This window comes from Opisthocomus hoazin, chromosome 3 (assembly GCF_030867145.1).
Source record: "Opisthocomus hoazin isolate bOpiHoa1 chromosome 3, bOpiHoa1.hap1, whole genome shotgun sequence".
NCBI lineage: Eukaryota > Metazoa > Chordata > Aves > Opisthocomiformes > Opisthocomidae > Opisthocomus > Opisthocomus hoazin.
In genome coordinates, this window is record NC_134416.1 from 87833959 (window position 1) to 87854033 (window position 20075).

Below are 20075 nucleotides of genomic sequence, written 5' to 3' on the forward strand. Positions count from 1 at the left end.
CCTCCTTTTTAGTTTGTCAACCTACCTCCCTCAGTGATCTCTGACTAAATATTAGACACTGGCTCCTAATAGCTCCAGTTGAATTTTATTTGGCTTTCAGTAACACCAGACAATCACATGAGTAATTTTTTTTTTCCTTAAATTATGCTGGATAAAACAATAATGAATTCTTTGGATTGGGATAAATTGCAGTTGCAGTTTCAAACATGTCTACAATTTTAGGAATAGCAACTAACAGCATGATCTGAAGGGCACTTATTTTAGACCCAGCACTTCAAGGACATTTTCATATATTTAGTTTATGCTAGGGGACTTTCGGATTTAGATGGGTTAATGCTGTCTGGTTTAAGTAAAGCAAGAGCTATTGTGAAGCTTCACCTACATTAAAACACAAAGTGAATGTGAACTCAAGTTAAGATTCAAAAAATGTAGCAGGGTAACTGGCAGTAAGGAAGGTTTATTCTTTATCTTTCAATATACTCTTGCACTGCCTTATTTTTCTCAGGTCTGGAATGAAAGTTGAGTAAGGAGAGGATAGGAAAGGAGACAAGACATTTACTGTGTATCTACTAAGGCAGTTACTACAGTTAGATTGTTCTTGGCAACCCCTGCACAGATGTGACTGCATCATCTTTACACCAGACCAAGGATTTTACTAGTACAATTTCCTTATTGCTTCCTCATGGTGGCCAAGATCCTACTATAGATAAGACCTAAGTAGTCAGTAAATATTTTTCTTTCATAGTGTATTTAAAACAGTGTCTTATTATTCCATATAATCCATGTCCCAGGGTTAGCAAGTCCAGACTATGTTTTTCAGTTTAATGATGACTTGAAGAGCACAGATGAGTTGCAGTATGCAACAAGTTTAATTTTGCTCAGAAAAAGTGTGTTTTTTTTGGTTTTTTTGTCAATATTTCTTTAGTTCAGTAAACGTTAAAAGAGTTGTATGAAACAATTACAACAATAAGAACAAATCCTCACCTTTCAGAGTCAAAATATTCATTGGCTTCAATGGAATGAAAATTGGAGTGTGGCTAAAATGCTTCTCTTCTTTTAAAAGACGTTTTCAGCTATGATTTCAATTATCAGGATCAAAATATTTTGTTGTACATTGCAAGTTTCACCCACAAGGAGAAGGAACGTTTGAGGAAGATGTTCCTGCTTGAAGTATTTACAATAAATTATAACCATTTCTGGAACACTTTTCCAGAAAAAAATATTGCCTGTTAGCTGTTTGTTCAGAAGGAGAAGTTCAGGCAGGAAATTTTCAGCTGTTGTAAAAAGCACTATAAGCCAATGAGAGTGCCTGCAAATGACATTTAAAAAACATTCATTAAGCCAGGCTGTCAGTCCAGCTCTGCCAAGGAGAAGCAGGGACAACTGAGTCAGTGCTGGGCTCCCCAGGCTGTGCTTTAACCCCGATCCCATTGCACCTGTTTGGTCTTGGTCCTTGTTGTGTGCCAGCCTTCCACAACTGGCACTTCAGAAAAAAAAAAAAAGTGAGTTCCTGAACTGAGTGAGCACTGGCACTACGCGTTTTCCCCAGTGTACCTGGTACTTGGGATAGCACTAAATCAGTTCATATCCGTATAAAGCCACAGCTGCTGACAGAACAGTTCACAGATCTGTAGATTTTTAAAGAGTATATCAACTGCTTAATATTTATGTATCAGTGTGGCAAGGTACTAGCAATATTATAACAGTAGCTGGGTACCATTTTGTTTTACTTGAGGGAAATTCAATATGAATAAAACAGCAACTTTTCAAACATGACATTTAATCCACACATGTAAATCATACCAGGAGATCTATTATTCATTATTAAAAGGGCACCATATTTTTATTACACTGAAAATGAAACACAAATGCTGTGAAAAATTTAGTGCCTTTTCCTGAAGTTTCAGGACACTTATCATGCAGTCTTCTAGCAGGGGCTGACACTCATTTTAAAATATAGCCACAAAATTAATAAATTTGAACTCTCTTGCTTGGAAAAGAGGATGTTCTATTTCACTGAATGAGGTGGATTTATTTTTTATTTAAGGCTTCCTAAATAGTTAAGATGGCAAAGTACTTCAGTAATGTTCGCATATGGAGTTAGATATATAATGAAGAAACTTCATGTCTTTGTTGTTATTAGTCATTTCCAGCATTTTCTTCCCTGAAGTGCATTTTGAAAACTACATATATCAGAAACTGATTAACATGACCTAAGGTATTAATTCTTAAAATATGATGAAACGAACAGTTTCAAGGACCTTATTTTCTGTGTGTCAGCAGCAGTCTAAGGATTGTGATGCTTTTACTAATTACAAAACAAGGTATTGTTAGGAAAAGTAGAGCACATGCTTCCCCCTGCCCTGTTATTTTATTCTTGAGCAAAATGCTGGCACAGATGAAGAACATTTAGCTCTAGGACGCTTTATAGGACATAACATGCGAGTTTGATACACTATGAAAAAAGATAGGAAGTAATAATGCTTGGCAGTGCCAGAGGACTTTTGAAATGAGAGCCACTTAAATTTTCGCTGGATGCAATTATTTGTAGTTGGGATGATAAGGTGCTGTGTGAACCTCTTGGTAAATGCAAGAACTAAGCTTAGACAGATGCTTGTATTTAGTTGAAGACTGCAGGTTTGCTGCTTTTTTTACACAGTAGGAACACATACTTACTACTGCTGCTATTTTGTTTATCTGAGTTTGTTTGGTGTTTCAGTCTTTGAATGCTATTTGCTAAATGCCTTTTTGCAACAGCTCCTCAAAAAGCGTGTTTCCAGAGTGCATCTGTCCCGGCAGTGTCACTCCCCTGGCCGCCCTGGGGACAGACCTCTGCGGTGTGCTGACAGCAGTCCTTGGGCTGGGTGATGCTTACACCACGGCGCTCGGGCTGGCTGCTAGACCTTCAGTAGTGCTCTTCTCCCCATACAGCCATGAGTCTTCCTGCTTGCTGTGGGCCCAGCAGAAAGCGTCAATGGGACCACCTTTCCCTCAGTGCTGTGCAGCGCACAGATCCTGTTCCATCCACGAGCTGCAGCCAGGTGGTTTCTCTGGAGACTTTTGTTGCCCAGAGATGGACTTCTCTAACGTGGAAAGCTCTATTTCCAGCACTGTGTGAAGACTTGAAGGGATTTATTAAATCTAGTCTGCTGACTTTACAAAGCTATTGCATGTTAGAAATTGTTGCATCTACTGTATTTAGTATTATGCACTTGATTTACATATGCAAAATGTTACTACTTATACTGGGTTCTGTTTTTGGTAATTAATTGGAGTTACATTTTGTATGTTGTCTAGTCAATGTGCTTTGGTGGAGAAGTTCTTGAACATGCTTTCTGGACTGTACTGTGCGTGCTCTTTCAGCTTAGGTCAATGTATACCAGCCAAATACCTCAGAAAAGTGGCCTACATTGTAGTGCATCAGATCTAACTAGGATAAGGTATGTGGTCTGCATTGGAGAATCTAGGAGACACAAGTTAAAAATCAATAGTGTCTAGGGACAGGCTTTTATTTTGGACCACTTCATGGCCTATTCCCTACCTAATGGGAAATTACAGATGTAAGGGAGCTTGATATGAGCCGTTGGACGCAATAGTTGTATGAAAGTCATATATTATCTGGGACAGATCAGCAGGAAGGTGGAATGCAACAGCCCCCACCTGTATCCTTAGCTCCAAGTAAACTCCAAACAATGGAGGACACCAAGAGCAAAGTAAATACCTGCCCCAACAAAAAATGCTGTGAGTGGAAAAATGGAGCAATTCCATGACTCACCAGGGCTGACAGCCTGGAACTGTGAAAAGGGCCTTAAGCTGTGTTTTGGTCCATAGCTACAAGTGGTGGGAGCCAGCAAAACATCTTCAGAGGACACTTTTTTCCTTAAAATATCAGGTTTAGAAGTATTTTATGTTTTAAATAGTTGTCTGGGAACACAGGATGAGCAGGTTAGTTGCAAAGCTGTACTACAGAAATGGGAAGAGTACTTAATGCCACAAAACTAAAAAAAGTGATCCTGCTTAAACATGCAATTTTTAACCAGAGCACACAAGGAAAAGGGGATTTGTTATCAGGAGTCAGTCATCTTGTTTCTTTGTTGAAGGGGTGTTAGCTGAGTCCCTGGAAAGAGAGTAGAACCCGGTGAGGTCTGCACCATCTGAGAAATACTGCAGGAGTGTGAACTCCACATTGGCACAGCTTCCCTGGCGAAGGGAGTGCTGCTGTGTCCCAGGCTGGACTGAAGCTTAAGGAGGAAGAGAATGCTGTGCTGTGTAGGGTGAGATGGGGAATCCAGAACCAGCATCAGGAAAGAGACCGGAGATGGAGCAGCTGGTGCAGCAAAAAGGAGGGGAAAGCTGCCTGCTTCTGCACTGGAGCCCCGGGGCCCCGGGGCAGGCAGAGCAGTGCTGCTGTATGACTCAGCCCTGCATACCGAACGAACCACTTCTTCATGAGACTCCTTGGTTCTCACTGGTTTCTGAGCAAAATGCATGTCCTCTTGACACAAAAGAGACAAACTCTGCTGTTCCATGTTGGTGGCCTACGTTACCCCATGAATCTCCTGCTCTGACATGGAATCAATCTCAGGAATAAATGAGATGGAAGTGACAGGAGAAGGAACGAGGGTTCCTGCCTTCTTCTTACAAAGATAATTTCTCCACTCGCAAGATGAGGTCAGAATCCGCCCAGGCCAGTGGTATACCACCAGAAACGTTTGCCGAGGTTAGCGCTGGCTGTACCATACATTGCTACTCCCTGCTGGTCAAAGAACAGAAAAGAATTAGCAGCAGATGTGCCAGGATGATTAGCAACAGATGCAGAGGCTGAAGCTCACAGAATGCAAACATTATTCCCCTGTCTTTGGGAAGATAAAAGGCCGGATTCTGCTCCTGTGGTGTAACGTAGTTGTGCCGCGTGCAATGCTGCCAGAGTTAACTACACCCTGAGTAATCTCTGCTAGAGGAAAGGGAGGTGGTGGGGAATCGTCACTGCTCAGGTAGCACTGGAGAGAGAAGGAGGTGTTTCAATCGGGGCACTTGGTGTGGCTCTGGGAAGGTGCCAGGGTGCTTTGACACAATGTGTCATAAGAAATGCTGCTTGCTGCCACCACTGTGGGACTGTGAGGGGTGAATAAATTGCCTGCTTACAGATACTGCTGCCCTGCTATCCGTGCGGCTCTTCTGCGATAACAAGCTCCCATGCTGCACCACACCGCAACCTCTTCTCACCCGTAGTCCCCTACAGTCAGGGAATTTGGGATACTGGCTCATAGGAAAGATGGTGGTACTGCATAAAGGTTTGAGAAAACCCACAAGCTGCAGGGAGAGGAGCCAGGGAGTCTTGACCTATGTCAGGCTTGAATGGTCTGTTCTCTTTTTCAGAAAAGAGAAAAAAACCCAATACATACATGGGGAAATGAATGATAGCGCTACACAGTCCTCCTTTGATTTGTCTGTTATTTTGTATTCCGATACCTGTCCACAGACAAGCAGCAATGGAAAACTGGGGAAGCGAGTTTCCAGCTGCTCCAGGACATTCTGATGATAGATAGGATTTATAGAAAATCCTAATAACATGATATTTTATTTTTACCTCAGTCCATGTTTCTATTCCATCCCCTCTGGCCTTTTATAAATTTCAAAGTTACGTAAACACTTCCCAAGAATGCCCTTCCCTCTGCCTGTGTGCTGGCCTTGCACATAAACAGAGCAGTGAGGTCTTGAAATCTGGTCATGAAAGCTCCCCTTTATTTTGGCAATAACAGCATAATCTCCAGTACTATTCCTTTTACATAGTGAAATAATTTTTTATTTGTTAATCAAATCATTTGATGTGAACTTCTTCCTGTTTAAAAGCTTTTCTATCTGTGTTTTACACCAACGAGGTTCGTTTGCTGCAGTTTTCATAATCAGAAATGACAAGTCTTTAATTTGTATGGTGTTTTGCAAGATTCTTCTATATAACAAGTAAACATTGAATTGCCTTTGTGTATTCTATTTCACTTTAATCCATTTGAGTTGTGCATGTTTAGTGGTCAAATTTTGGTGCTATTTGACTCAAGTAATGTAATTTTTGTCCTTTTTCTTCTAAATTGATAGTGTTTGAAGGTGCAGAGGAGAGAAGCAAAGTTTTATTTTTTCTCTGATAAGGTTAAAGCCCAAGAGTAAGTCAGAAAAAAATCTCCAAATCCTCACATTTGAACTGTTTATTGAAATATTCAAATAGAGTTCATTCTCTCTCTAGACCAAATGATTTCTTTGTTGAAATTACAGTGGCATATGGGGAAATAAGATATATTACAATAAAACTGATATAAAACAGTTGAAGTCAGAAATAGTGGCAAGAGATAATTTTGGTTCACTATGATTTAATTCAATTAAATGCAACAATGTTAAATGCAGACTAAGAAGAATTACTTGTGCCTGTGCAGGCATACGCGAGCATTATTTATTCTCTGCTGTATCTCTTTGCAAAAGGAATTACACCAGTAAAATTGGGTGCTGGATGCTTTCATAGCACTGTGAAAGGCTGTCTACTTCATAGACCTCAGTGGAAATTTGATCCGAGCAAGGAGAAACAGAGAGCGAAGATGTTAGAGAGTAGACCTATTAAAACTCAGAAAATTGTATTTATGTAGTATGCGTTCTTTGAGCAGCAACAGCGTTGGTACAACCTTGTGGACTAATTTACCAAATGTGGCACAAAAGAGGTTGCCACCAGCAGGAAAAATATATCTGCTTTTTTTTTTTTTTTCTTCAGAAGCAAAGCAGTCCTTCAAAACAAACTGGTCAGTCTGAGCTGCCTGTGCCTTGCCCATCCCAGGCACTGCCCCAAGACAGGTAGTGGTGTCTGCGGATGGATGCATCTTCTCCCACACCTCCAGAAAGCACCCCCTTCCCGTTTCCTCCTAGGACCCTGAATCTCTGATGAGAGAGAGCGAGCGAGCACCGTTACTGATTCCCCTCCTCCTCTACCCACCTGAGCTGTTTCTGGCCCCGTACCTGAGCATGATGGCCCAAGCCCACAGAGGCATGTGGGCACTCAAGGACCGTGGATTTCAGTCGGAGCTATGTGCCTAAATGCCTTTGTGCATCTACACTCACGGGTTGTGCTGGCCATACCCCAGGTCTCTGCTCTGAGGCTGGCTGCCTAGGAGGAGGCTAATGAAGGAAGGGCAGCTGGTACAACACCCAGCTCCCTCCCTGGGATGTGAAGGATACACGTGTTCACTGTGGCAATGGCAAAAGGTTTAGCATGATGCTGTTGAGGGGACCTGCCTTCTATCTGAAACTCTCCTACTTCAGGTCTGGCTGTACCTTCCTAAACAGCAGCCCCCCTGTGTAAATCACACTCCCAGCGGCTGTCAGGATGGAAATCAAAGCCCACAGGTGCCTGCATGAATGCTTGACACACCGACGTAGAGTAACAGGCAGAGACTTGGCCAGGATTTTTGTATGGATTCAACAGACAGAAATTTCTTGCTTGGTAGGTATGTTTTATTTGACTGTGTAAGCTGAGATGTGTGATGTGGTCCTACCTGGGTCAGACACCCAATGTTCATGCGTAAGGACTCCCAGAATGATAGTCCTTACACCCTCAGACTTTGTAGCTCACAGGTGTGCTACAAAATCCTTGTTTTTGTTTTGTCATTATATGTTTGGATCATGCCATAGCTTAAACATCCAGTTATTTAACTGTAAGTAAAGAATGCTTCCAGTCCCAAAAAGTGAGTTTGCATTCTACGTCCAGGGTGGGAACTTACAGTGAATAAAGAATATCTGTAGAGCAGGAAACAAAGAAATTAATTTTTAATAATCACAATTACCCTTGCACCATCTGCTTGACCGCTGTCTGTTTGTAGGCAGGCTGACAGAAGAGACTTTACGGTGAAGTTATTATAAAGAAAAGAGTAAGGCTGGGAAACAAGGGAGAAAATGAAAGGGATGTTGTGATACGGCAATGATTTCAGCTGCTTATGCTTTGGGATTGTTCGATAATGCAGGTAATTGTCTCTGATCATAGCCTTGTAACGACCACCTTTAATCTGTAGCACAGAGGTTGCTATCTAGCACCCAGCTAGCCAAATGAAATGTATGGCTTGATTAAGGATCTCTTTTGTCAGTAATTTGTGCCTAATGTTTTTAGCTTTCCCACGGGCTGTTATAGAAAATGGTAAATCTGGTTTAAATGAAACCTGATACTGTTAATGGTTTAATAGCAGCTGCCACAGGGTTATGGCATTTTTCAACAGATGCTTCTGTTTCATTTTAAGCCTACACTAAGTCTTGGAATATATTTACATAATTAATATAAAGTACACCTACATAATAATGACAATATTTATAGTTTTAAAAGATTTCCTTAAATGACTTCCTCTCTCTTGCCATTATCTAATCACAATACATAACTTGAAACAGGAAGGCATATTATTAAAATAGTTTATATTCACCTCTTAAAAAAATATAGAATACAACACAACTATGAACACGTATCATCTCCTAATATAGCAGTTATCTGCATAGGTAAATCCCTTAGATGCTTCAGAAAAAGAGAGAGAAAAAGCTTGACTTACCCGAGCTGTGCTTATTGTCTTGCCTACTGTTCAGTCAGGAGTGTAAAAAAGTGATACTTGTATGTAAAAATACCAGCCAAGATAGACCTGTTTGAGGTGTGTACTTAGGTACAGAAATATTTGAAACAGTAAAGATTTGTGGCTGGTTATGAGCTGCAGAATGTCATCTGATTGAGGAAATCCCTGATAATTTAAGATGACTTTGGCATTTTAAGCTTTTAATAGTGGCTGATCAGTTTGGAAGAATGTCTGCTATTTGGAGGTCGTATTCTGAATTTCAAAAAGTACTGAGGGTGTATCCTAAAGGAAACTCACAGTCAGAAGGTACCCTTGAATATTGTGGCCTTCTACAAGTACATGCCAATTCATGCCTATTCACAAGGAGGAGAGCAGGAGAAGGGGCTCCTATTTCTCTGCCTTGGGTGGAAGGCAAAGTAAGGTTTAGCAGGAGTCTCTGCAAGGCAGAAGTACCAAGGCATTTGCTGCTATGAACTTTGTGGATTGAAATAGGAACAATAAAAGGTAGAAAACATTCATATAACAGCATGATGTCTGTTAGAGAAGCATCAAAGATAGTTTATTTAAGGGAATAGGCACTCCCAGTTCTCTGTAATCCAGAAGAATGTGTAGGAGCAGTGGTGAAGCAGGTGTTTAGCTGTGTGTGAGGCATAGCTGACGTATTTGCTCCCTTTGTCCACAGGTGACTGCCCTTCACAGCTGTTAGCCAGGGCATGATGGTAGTCACCTGCTATGTTCTAGTGTTTGTATGGTTTTTGTTTTACTTGCTGTTTTTGGATGTATTAGAGTTGTTCAACAGGACCTGGTTCAACCCCCACCTTAATTAAAGAAAACAGTTAAAATTGTGGCATAGGACTAGATTTCTTTGTCTTTGTCTTTGCCCTGTTTCCTTCTCTGCCGTCTTCTCTGTGACCTTGCATTGTTTCACACAGCAAAACTTACCAAAGGATTTACATAAATTCATTACTTCAGGGTGTTTCTTCACCCCTGATTTTCAAGTCTTTGCCATGGGAACACCGTTGCTCCAGGGCCCTAAAGCATTGGTAATCCTCATCCACCGCATCAAGCCGCTCGGAAGATTATCTCTAGGTATCTTATGAAAAATGTAAACAGTATTTACTAGTCTTTGGTATGCTGAGATTTTACTACCTGAAAAGGCTTTTTGACCCTACCCTGAGGTTCAAGTTCTTTGCAAGAAGAGTTTCCCTGCTCTAATTTGAAGGAGGAAGGCCATTGTGTACCGAGATCATTCATGGAGAAGAGTTTGTGACTCAGTCTGGAACAAGCCTGCAAGCTTTCTCACGGGGTATTTGGATGAACTCTCTAAAGCTGTTGCAAGAAGAACTCAGTGGTGAATCTCAGCGAGCCCTCACAGGGACACTTCAGATTCCCAAGTTTGTTTGTTACTCTGTCTTTAAGTTTTCTAGTACCAATGTTTTTCCACCACTGGTAAATAAAGGCACGAAGTGAACACTTTCAGAAAGCCAATGGAATAAAAGAAATCACAAAATTAACACCAAAAAACACACTTCATTTTCAGCGTGGAAAATTGTTCAGAAATGTGATTTGGTGGAAAGAGAAGAGTTGGTAATTGTTTTAGTGTGCAAGATTTGTTCAAAGGTAGGAATTTAGTAGAGCTTCATATAATAAAATAAAGCTGTTTCCCTTGTGATGTTTTTATCATTAGTATTCTCTTTTCCTCCTTTGCTAGGTTCTACCACCTAGAAAAGCTGTGAAGCCAGGCATGGTTCTCCTCTTTGAACTCTTCCTTCTTCGTGGGACCTGTACTTGGATTGATCGAGAAGTAGGGTGGGGAGCTTTTCCCTTGTGTGACAACAATGTTGATGCTTTGGAGGGAAAATTTAAATGTCCCTTCCTCAGAGGCCATTACGACTCCAAAGTTGACCGATTCAAAAAAATTGAAAATTTTATTTCTCAAGACTTGGATCATTGGTTATGCAATCTCTACTTTCAGGTTTGTGTTAAAAAAACCAAAACAGTCCTGTTGGTTTATTCGCTGTTCCTCAGGACAGATTCTACTTTCCATTAGCCTTAAAATCGACACCATCTCTCCAAAAAGCAGTTCATCAACCTACTCAGTAGATATGTAAAGAAAGTTAAAGTCATGTACATCTCTTTTACAATAAATTAGTGGGGTTTTTACAGATAAATTTTAGGATTATTTCAAATATCAAAACATCATTTGGGCTGCTGAGTAATTGGATCAAAAAATTGGATCAAAAGTTGAAATTCTGAGTTTGAGCCTGCCACTAGTACGTTCCTAATTTCCTCCACAGTTTTAGCGAATCTCAGAGGTGCTTTCGTATAGCTACAAAATAATGTTGTTTTTGATATTGTTGCATTTGTATGTCTGGGATCCCCAGCCAACAAGCAATGTTGTATTGTGGTAGGAACCTTCCTTTTGAGTAGGTTTGGATGTAATTCAGATGTGACATTTTTTGGATATCTTCAGTGAAAATGGGCCTGAATTAAGAACGCCTCTTCAGCGGAAGCTTTGTTTCTGGACTTGCAAATTAAGGGTGTTATTGTAGCTGAGATACATTCCCTCATTCAGACTCTTAAGACTTCAAACTTTTACCTTTTTTATAATCACACGTGGCTCAGGAAAAAACACTTACAAAAAGAGATGAATTCGGAAAGCATTTTAATTTTAACATTTGAGTTTACTTGATAGAAAGTGTAGTTATTGATTTTCTTGTAGTGAAGGTTTTCAGGCAATTTTTGTTTTGGGTCTATCAAGAGTGAAAGAAAGTGAAAATAACTTTAGAATCATGTAGAAATATAAGAATTTATGCCAAAAATACATCTAATATATGCTAGGAAAGAGAATGTTAGAAACCACATTAGTAGAACTATAGTAGAAAAATAACAGAAGAGTTAAAATCGGTTGAAATGGGGGCGGGGAAAAGACCCCAAAGCTGCAAAATTAGTCTTTCACTGTACGAGCTGAGAAGACTTAATGATCCAGGGAATCCATATTTTCACAGATGATTCTGAGTTTGGATTGTGAGTCACCCGCATTTACTGGGATGTCTGCTTTACTCTGTAAGCATGGGGAAGATGTACATGGAAAGCTTAAATGAGAGAAAACTATAGTAAATGGAGTACAGAGAAACAAGAACTTCCTAAAAATCATACTAGCAGCATCTTGGACATCCAGGGTTCATGAATAGTTACAAACAAGTATGTTCTATCTTTGCGGAATACGGAACTGCTTATGTTCATGTTTGTTTTTTTTTTTTTCTTAATAGATAATTAAACTGCCACCTGAACTTCTCATGCATTCAAGCATTGCTGAAAAGAATGGTGTATCAGAGAATGTTGAACAGTCTGCACCACAAGGTGATGCATTCAATCTTTCATGTTTATATTCAGGTTTTTGTTGGAGCAACCCATAGTTTCATTTCAATGTTGGCAAGTCATTATTGTTTTCGTTAAGCTGATTTTCCTCATTCAGATATTGGTCCAACATGAGTTATAGCACAAATACTGTGATTCTTTTTATTAATATTGCTTAACTATGTTTTTAGTTGTGAACAATTTAAACCAGCCTTGTTGTTGAGGTTGAAACTTTCCATGCTGGCCTCTGCTTGAGGCTGAATAATGCTTGGAAAGTCGCAATGATAAAACTTCAGTGGCTTATGAAATCAAGCTTACAGGAAGAAATTAAAAAGATACCTTTTTTTGTCTATGTGTTTCTGGAAGAAATGTAGCACCTCCCTGGGATAGAACAGGGACTTCAAATTTGACAGGGAGATAGCTCTGGAATCAAAGGCATGCCTTCTGCTACTCCTATGAAAGTCCATTAAGATTCAATCAAGCGATAACCCGTAGGAAAGAGAAATTGTCATTTGCTTATGTGCAGCAGACCTCCCCAGAAGCTTTCTTAAAAAAATCACTGAATATTGGTTTTAGACTGAGCATCCTCCCTGACCTCTGTAGGTCTCCAGATGTAGCTACATTGAAGGTACAATTGATTCAGAAATTGCTCCTTTCCAGTTAGAAATCCAGGAATGAGAAGAATGGCACGACTCTGCCGTTGCTTTTTCTTTTTCAGCGTGTGGGATCTGACTGCCATGAAGAAAAAGAACTCTTTGCTAGTATACAGACATTCCTATATTCCCTCTTGTTTAAAGAGCTGAAGGATGCAGCCAACCCACAGGTTGTAGTGTCTGTGTGAATATTACACTCAGATCTGAAACAGAGCTTTAGTTCTTCAGGACAGACGTTCCTTGGGCATTTGAGAACAGCAGCAGTGATGCACAGTAGAAGACAAGGAAGGAGAAAGAGGAGGATATTCGAAGGAAGGAAAGCGAGCAGATGAATGTTGATCATTTAGCATGGCAAATGAGCAGCTCAGGTCAGAAGTGTAATATGAAAAGGGACCAGTAGAAGTATTTTTCAGACAGTGAGTGGTGGTTTAGGAGATGATAAAGAAAATGAGGTTTTCCCTGTCCCACTTTTAGGGTAAGCAGCAACTACACTGTGATCAAAAGGCTTTTATATAACCACCCTGATACCAGAAGCAGGGAGATGTAAACATACTTTGTACTGAGGAGTAAGGTCCTTTTTGCTGGAAATTTTCTATATATCTGCTAAGGTGCTTCTAGATGCAGCACAAAACCATGAATAGCGTATCCAAAAGGTGGAGTTACAGCCAGTCTTTCTCAACAGTGAAGAGTTATGGACAAACTCTTAACAAATCAAGCTTGTCCTTACCTTTGTTTGGTTCTACTATCAGTCTCCACGTGCACACAGACACATACACATGCAGAGAAGCTGCAACTAAATAGGTCACACTTCTGGAAACACACGGAAAAACTTGTGCTTCTCAGTTTGAGAAGTCCAGAAAGATGTATTTATAAGGACTGAGAAAGAACATTAGTGTATGTCCTATTTTGCATGCAGATTTCTGAAATATGCTAATAAGCTGATCATGGAAGATCTGCAATTTCCATGCCAAACGGATTTGCACTAACAAAATTTCTCAGAGTATTTTTTTATATTGTTTATATTTATTTATTTTTCTTGGAGCCTTCTTTAAAGATATTATTAGCTGCTAATATCCCCCATGGGTTTGTTTTTTAATGTATCTATGCAGTGCTACAGTATGCTGTTTCTGCTGGTGATATGTTGCTAAGAGATTTAATAATGGGTAAACAAACACAACATGTGGTAATCCATTTCAAATTAAAAGTTTATTAAATGCTAGCTTGATGACTCTCTGGCTATTTACAATTAAAGGAGCAAACCTTAGGGAACTGGAGATCACGTGGTGAAAATCATGACTTCAACATTTCTAACCGAAAAATGTGTTTATGATCTGTGGCAAGCTGTTGCACATTGATATGCTCTATAAGTACTATATTATATCTGTTAAACCACCAAAAGAAGGGGGGAAAAAAAGCTCTGTTAAAGTGACATTAAGGTTGAGACACAAACCAGAGAAAGCAAGAACAGTCTAAATGAAGACTGGTGCTGTATAACTCACTCTACTGCAGTAGTCTAAATAGTGAGTGATCTTACATATCAATACCATATGTGGTGCTGCACCATATAAGCAAAATAGAGCAGGTTAGGAGATGGTGTTTTAACCTCCACTTCAAATTTGTCTTGGTTTTAGAAGTTTGAGACAGAACCTTCATATTCTTTCCATTAACTCCAGGTTACATTATTCTTTTAAACCATGGCTCTGTGTTGGGCTAGGTATGGCTCATCCCTGCCGCACAGGATCTCTCTTCCAGAGTACAATGCAGTGGAATGCAATCTAATACCTCCCATTCTACCTCCTTTGTAAGTCACAGATGCACTTTATCAGATCTAGTGCACCTCTTAGTCCAAACCAAATCTTTTCTCCATTCTTTTGAAGTGGTATTCCATGAGAGGTTCATGGAAGAAGACAGCTTCTGCTTTCATGACGATATCCTTTGTTATTTTAAGAAAAGCCTCTGTTGTTGATCTGTTGCCCCCTTAAGGGATCAACAGTCCCTGACAGTAAACAAACGACAATTTCTCCCTAGAATTTGTCATTGTTGTGTGGAAGTTGGTAACAATTCTAATAGAAGTAGCATAGGTAGGAATATTACGTACAACTATCAGAAACGTTGCCTTGATAGGCTTGGATCTAAATAACCCAGTCTCTTAAATGCTTGACAACTTCAGAAATGTGAATCTCGATATAAAACACTAAATGTACAAATTCTTCAAGAAAGCACTCTTTCTCACTGTGAAATCCACAGCAAGATTCCCTTTGACTTCAGAGTCCGTAGAAGAAGGGAGTCGCACCTTCAAAATGTCAGTGTAACTGAGTCTTTTTTAAAAGTGGCAACTCTTTCATCCTCAAAAAGTACCTGCACAGCACTCATATATTTGTTCTCCAGTTCAAACACTCATAGGTCAGTCTCGGGCTCATCTGGGAAGTGTTAGTCTGCACTTGTTGGGAACATTCTTCTAAATGCTTACTCTTATGTCTGTGCTGTTCGTCTGACTTGGCGTGCAAACACATATTTGTGCCCATCAGAAAGGGTTCTCAAAATAGGCAAATAGAAAACCAGGGATGAGTTTATCCTCTATAGTTTGTAGAACCAAAGGACAACCTTTTTCATTTTAGTGACTCACACCTCTTTAATGTTGGCCAGTTTGAAGTCCTGAAGTTGTGGTCAGCACAGTTCTAGCATATAATGATGTGCACTCAAGACCTAGAAATGGTGCTTACAAGGGAGAAGGTGAAAGAGTCGCTGAGGAGGATTAAGACACTGAAACAATGTGGTTTTTTAGTGCTAAACTGAGTGCAGTTTTTTGTCAGATTACCTGTACCTAAATAGTCATGATCAATTGTACGTCTTTTTAAGCAGAATTTACCGCAAACGCTACAGTGTGAAATCAAGATAGGAGTTTTTGCTTAGCCTGGCTGTGTCAGAGGAGTGGCATTATCAGCCAAGATTTTCAAGGAAAGTGTCTGAAGGTAGCTAGGCCAATTTGCTAGCAGCAGCAGGATGATGTTTCTGTAGTAGAGCTGTGACACAGGCTGTATTAGCCTGGGTACAGAGTTGTGTTAGCACGGCTACACTGCTCCCAGTGTCTGGCTAGCAGAGGTTTTTGTGGCTACTGTTTTGCTGGGTAGATATGTCGTGTAGAAAGACTCCCAATACCTCAGCTGTCTTTGGAGTAAGCACCTACGTGCAGATTTTCTACGTGTCTGTAACATCATGCTTCCAGAAAGTTTGCTTGTCCGTCATTCCCCCCTGCTCTACTATACTTCAGGAGTGTAGAGAAAAAAAGCGACTTAGCAGTCTGAATATTGTTTTAAGGACACTTATTTTGTTACAATGAACAAATAGCTCATTTTTTTCCTAAACTTTATTTTCCCCGCCCCTACAATGTTTTCTGTTCAACAGCAGCACGTCTCGTGTCGTATGCATCAACCAGAAGAAAAATTAGAGCAGCTGAAATTTTTTAGTTCCCAAACTATGAGCTTATAACAGAAATAAATATTATACCAGAAAATCATCCCTCTGTATGTAATTTATCTGCTTACTGTACAATTTAGAACATTATTTCGGTCTGTCTTCCTTCTGTCTGCCTGCCTGTTAAAAATAAGGTTGTTTTGTATCACTTGGTTTCGGCAGTCCTTGAAACTTGCCAGAGTTGTAAAGCTTTAAACAGTTGCGTGGGTCTTTAATTGTAAATTAGTTTTGACAGGACTGCTAGGCAAAGGCCTGGCCCATCCCATCGTGATGCTAACCGACAACCCCTTACTGCTCCCGGAGCAAGGGAACATGTGGAAGGAATTGTTCTTTTACATTTCACAGCTTGTCATTTCCTCTGCAGGGCAACCTCTGACCTCCCCAAAAGATCCTGACACCCATAAGGGAAGTATTCCCACTGTTGTAAAGGAAGTGGAAAAGCAGTTTAATGCCGCGAAAGGAGGAGGAGCGTGTGTGTCAGAAGAAGCTGGGAGGAAAAGAGAAGAGCTTAAAATGCTTCCAGCAGGTTAGGACTTTTATTGCGTTATGTATTTTACTGAAATTTTGCACATAGATCTGCATAGCATGTTTGTAAATACCCCCATCTCCCTTTCCCCTCACCCTGCGATATCATCTCCTCATTATTTCACTAGGCAAAGGAAGCGATGGAAGAGTTTAAATCAATTGTGAGGGATCAAAAGCAGCTTAGGTGAAAAGGTACAGAAGTGGTGGGCTCCCCTGTCTAAAAAGTATTTGTAGGCCAAATGTGTTAGCAATTACAAGGTGTGTGTGGAGTGCACTGACAACGTTAGATTATGGCTGGTGTTTCCGTGACATTTTTACATCCTTTCGTTTTATTTGGTCATTTATACTCTTGGATCACAACATGTTGCTGTTAGGTGCTCGGGAAGTATTTTTTCTTCCTGCAGTATGTTAATAGCAATATCCTTTGTTAATTGTGCTGAGCTAAATTGTGTAAGACTGCCTGTCTGCAATAACATCAAGTAGTGTTTGCTTCTGGGATGTGGGGTTTCTTTTGAAGGCAGAGCCTGTTTTGTTTCTTTTCTTGGTTGTTTTGTTGGTTTGGTTTTTTTTTTTTTTTTTTTTTTTTTTTTAAATCCTAAGTATAACGTATGTGTCTAAGAATTGAGTAACATAACACCTAGGTCCTGTCCCTAACTCAGATACCACTATGATGGCCAGAGGCAGATTTACCACAAGACAGGAGTGTGAAGGTACCAAGGTTATAGACAGCCATTCCCCCTTAATAACCCAGGTAGTGATTTGTGCTCTCTGTCTTGTGATAGCAAAATGGCTGTGCAGGAGAAGAGACCACTGCTGCCCATGCTCTCCTTTGTGCTCGCATTCATGCACGTGTCCCAGGTGCCAGCCAGCCCTCCTGGTCACGGTATGGATGTTTAGGATGAACAGGCAGATTGAATAGCTGAGGCAGTGAAGAGGGCATCAGGAGCCAACCTGAGATCTACTGTCACTCGTGAGTCTCCCACTCACCACAAACAAGGCAAGGGTCAGCTTTCATTGTAGGGAAAAGGTGATTCTCACTCTGTCTTCCTGTATCTAGAGAGAGCGAAAAGCACTAATGAAAATAAATTGATTCACCCTTTTGAAGGGAAAGTGTGACTCTCCTTCTGTACTAGGAGGTCACATTTAGACATCGAACTGAAAAATATTAGGTAAGAGATAGCTACCTGAGGTCTGATAGCTACCTCTTCTCTGTGTAAACGGTTAGTTTCTGGTTGTCTTCAAGTCTGTGGTCTCCCTGAAATTATGCAGTAGAATTTTGGACACTGATTTGAAGACAACTGACACATCATCTTTCCTTTTACAGCAGTCCATGAAATGTAGTTCAAAAACCATTTCTTTGGAACTGTCCTTCTCTGTTGACTGCCCAAGAAGGCTAGGACTATACATCTGTTATTATAGGTACATTTGTTGAATATTGCATGTTAAGCAGGAAAAAGTAGAGATAGGAGCTAGTATGTCATTGCTTAGTGAGGGTTCATAAATGCCGAGTATCAATGCTGACCATCATAGAAGCCTAAGAAGCAGAATACAGATCTGGTGTCAACTTTTGTTAAATGATATTGGTGACAAAAGTTTGAGTGTTACATAAAAAAGTAGTAAAAATTTCCAGTCTTTCAAGGGTTCTCAGTAAACCTCCTAATAAGACCAACACTTCATTAACATGTCTTTTCTAGATGTTGATCCTTCCAAGAATGTAATCACAGCCCTAGCTTATAAATTTTTTCCAACTTTTACATTAGTGGAATCTACTTTGAAGGTGATTTAATGAATTTCCCCAATATTAGTTGTGCAAAGTAACTTAGAATGCTCACAGTATTTAAAACATGAATAACCTGCATGAACAAAAGCTGTTTTAAATGACATTTAGTAGTATTTGATATATGCATTTAAAATTTTTTTGTGATTTCTTTTCCTTGCCAACAGTTGGATGTTTCCATCTTTAGGACACGTCTCAAAACCCAGTTATTAGTTGGCACAGGTAGACAGCCATTCCTTCTTCCTTTATGCTTATCTAGGTCTAAAACTACTATGTTGAATTTTTATTCAAATTATTTAGGTGGAGTTTGGCAGAGAAACAATGCCAGACAAAGCATTTTAAAGCCCACATTTTCAATCCAGGAATGTGTCTTACAAATACCCTGAAACAATGCGGTTACAGAAGTGGCCTGATTTTGAACGGTACTGAATTGCTACAACTTTTATCAAAGCAAGGTTAGAATCAAAGGTCATCTTTTTGCATCATCAGAGGACCTGATTCAGTATACTCTAAGAGATAATACTACAGTCTACCTAGGATTTGAAAAACAAATCTTGTATAACGGGGAGTCTACCCGAGCTACAAGTGGATCTGCAAAAGCATCCATGGATTTGAATTAGGTGAAAAACATTTTTGTATATCTTTATTCACAAGACGACAGAAGGTTTTCAATGAGCTCAGTTCCTGGTACTTGCTAAATCTTTTAGTTGTTAACCTAAGGCAAAATTTTGTTTTCAAAAGACATGTCACTAAAGCACAGTTTTTCTGTGACGAAACACTGTCAGTAATGTAACCACTAAACTCACTATCTGCACTCAGAATTAGGGAGGGAAAAAAAGCTTCATTTTGAAATCCCCAGATATTTTCTGCAGAACCACATGTAAGCTAGGATTTGTACTATAACTGATATTTAATTTGGAGCTTCAACCGTGCCTGTATTTTCCTCCACACCAACACTCACCCCAGCAGGCAGCTGCTCCTCAGCTTTCCTCTCATATGAAGCACGATTTCTTTTTTCAAAGCCCCCAGTTATGCATGTACTGTAGTAAAAACCCTGGAAATACATAAAAAATTTCTCATAAATATTGTTAGTCACCCTGTTACAAGCAGCTTGCATTCTGTCCATTTTTGGGGTTTGACACTGCTTCGGTTGTTCCTTCAAACCTCTGCTCTATCACATGTGTATGGCACACAGAGGGCAATTTTTTAGCCCATGATTTTCAAACATACCAGCTCAGAAGGATTCTTTTGCTCAATGTCTACCTTCTAAAATAAACTGAATATTGAAAATTGAGTGTTAAGTATTGATCATATTTAAGATCTTCAATTCAAAACTCTCTCTGCGTCTGTGGAAAAACTTTGGGAAGTGAATTGTGCCCTTGTGTGACCTCAAAAAACATTTCTGTATGAACAAAGCTTCAGAATAACGCCTAAGCAACAAAGGCATCAGGCTAACTAAGGAGTTGGTACACTAGCAGATAACACTCAAATTTGTTCAAAGCATAGTAAGAAGCCACCTCCATTTCAAAATACCAAAGAAAAGGCAGCTTCATTCTAATTTTTTCATTACCTTTAGAGAGAAAATTTTAATTTGTTAAAATATGCTTGTGTAGACGAGAAATGGTTTTGTTGAAAGGATTATATTTATGCTCACAGCCACTTCTGATACAACTTCATGAAAACTAGCGAGATTTTCTT

General features: G+C 39.8%; 1 protein-coding gene across 1 annotated transcript in view; it reads left to right on the forward strand.

Moving 5' to 3' along the window:
• The first annotated feature begins 11774 nt into the window (after positions 1–11774).
• Positions 11775–20075, forward strand: part of LOC142360939 (uncharacterized) — a 107351-nt gene continuing 99050 nt past the window's right edge. The window contains exons 1-3 of the mRNA XM_075417262.1: positions 11775–11792; positions 11861–11951; positions 16440–16601. Coding sequence (XP_075273377.1) covers positions 11775–11792; positions 11861–11951; positions 16440–16601 — 271 coding nt within the window. The remainder of the gene's footprint in view (positions 11793–11860; positions 11952–16439; positions 16602–20075) is intronic.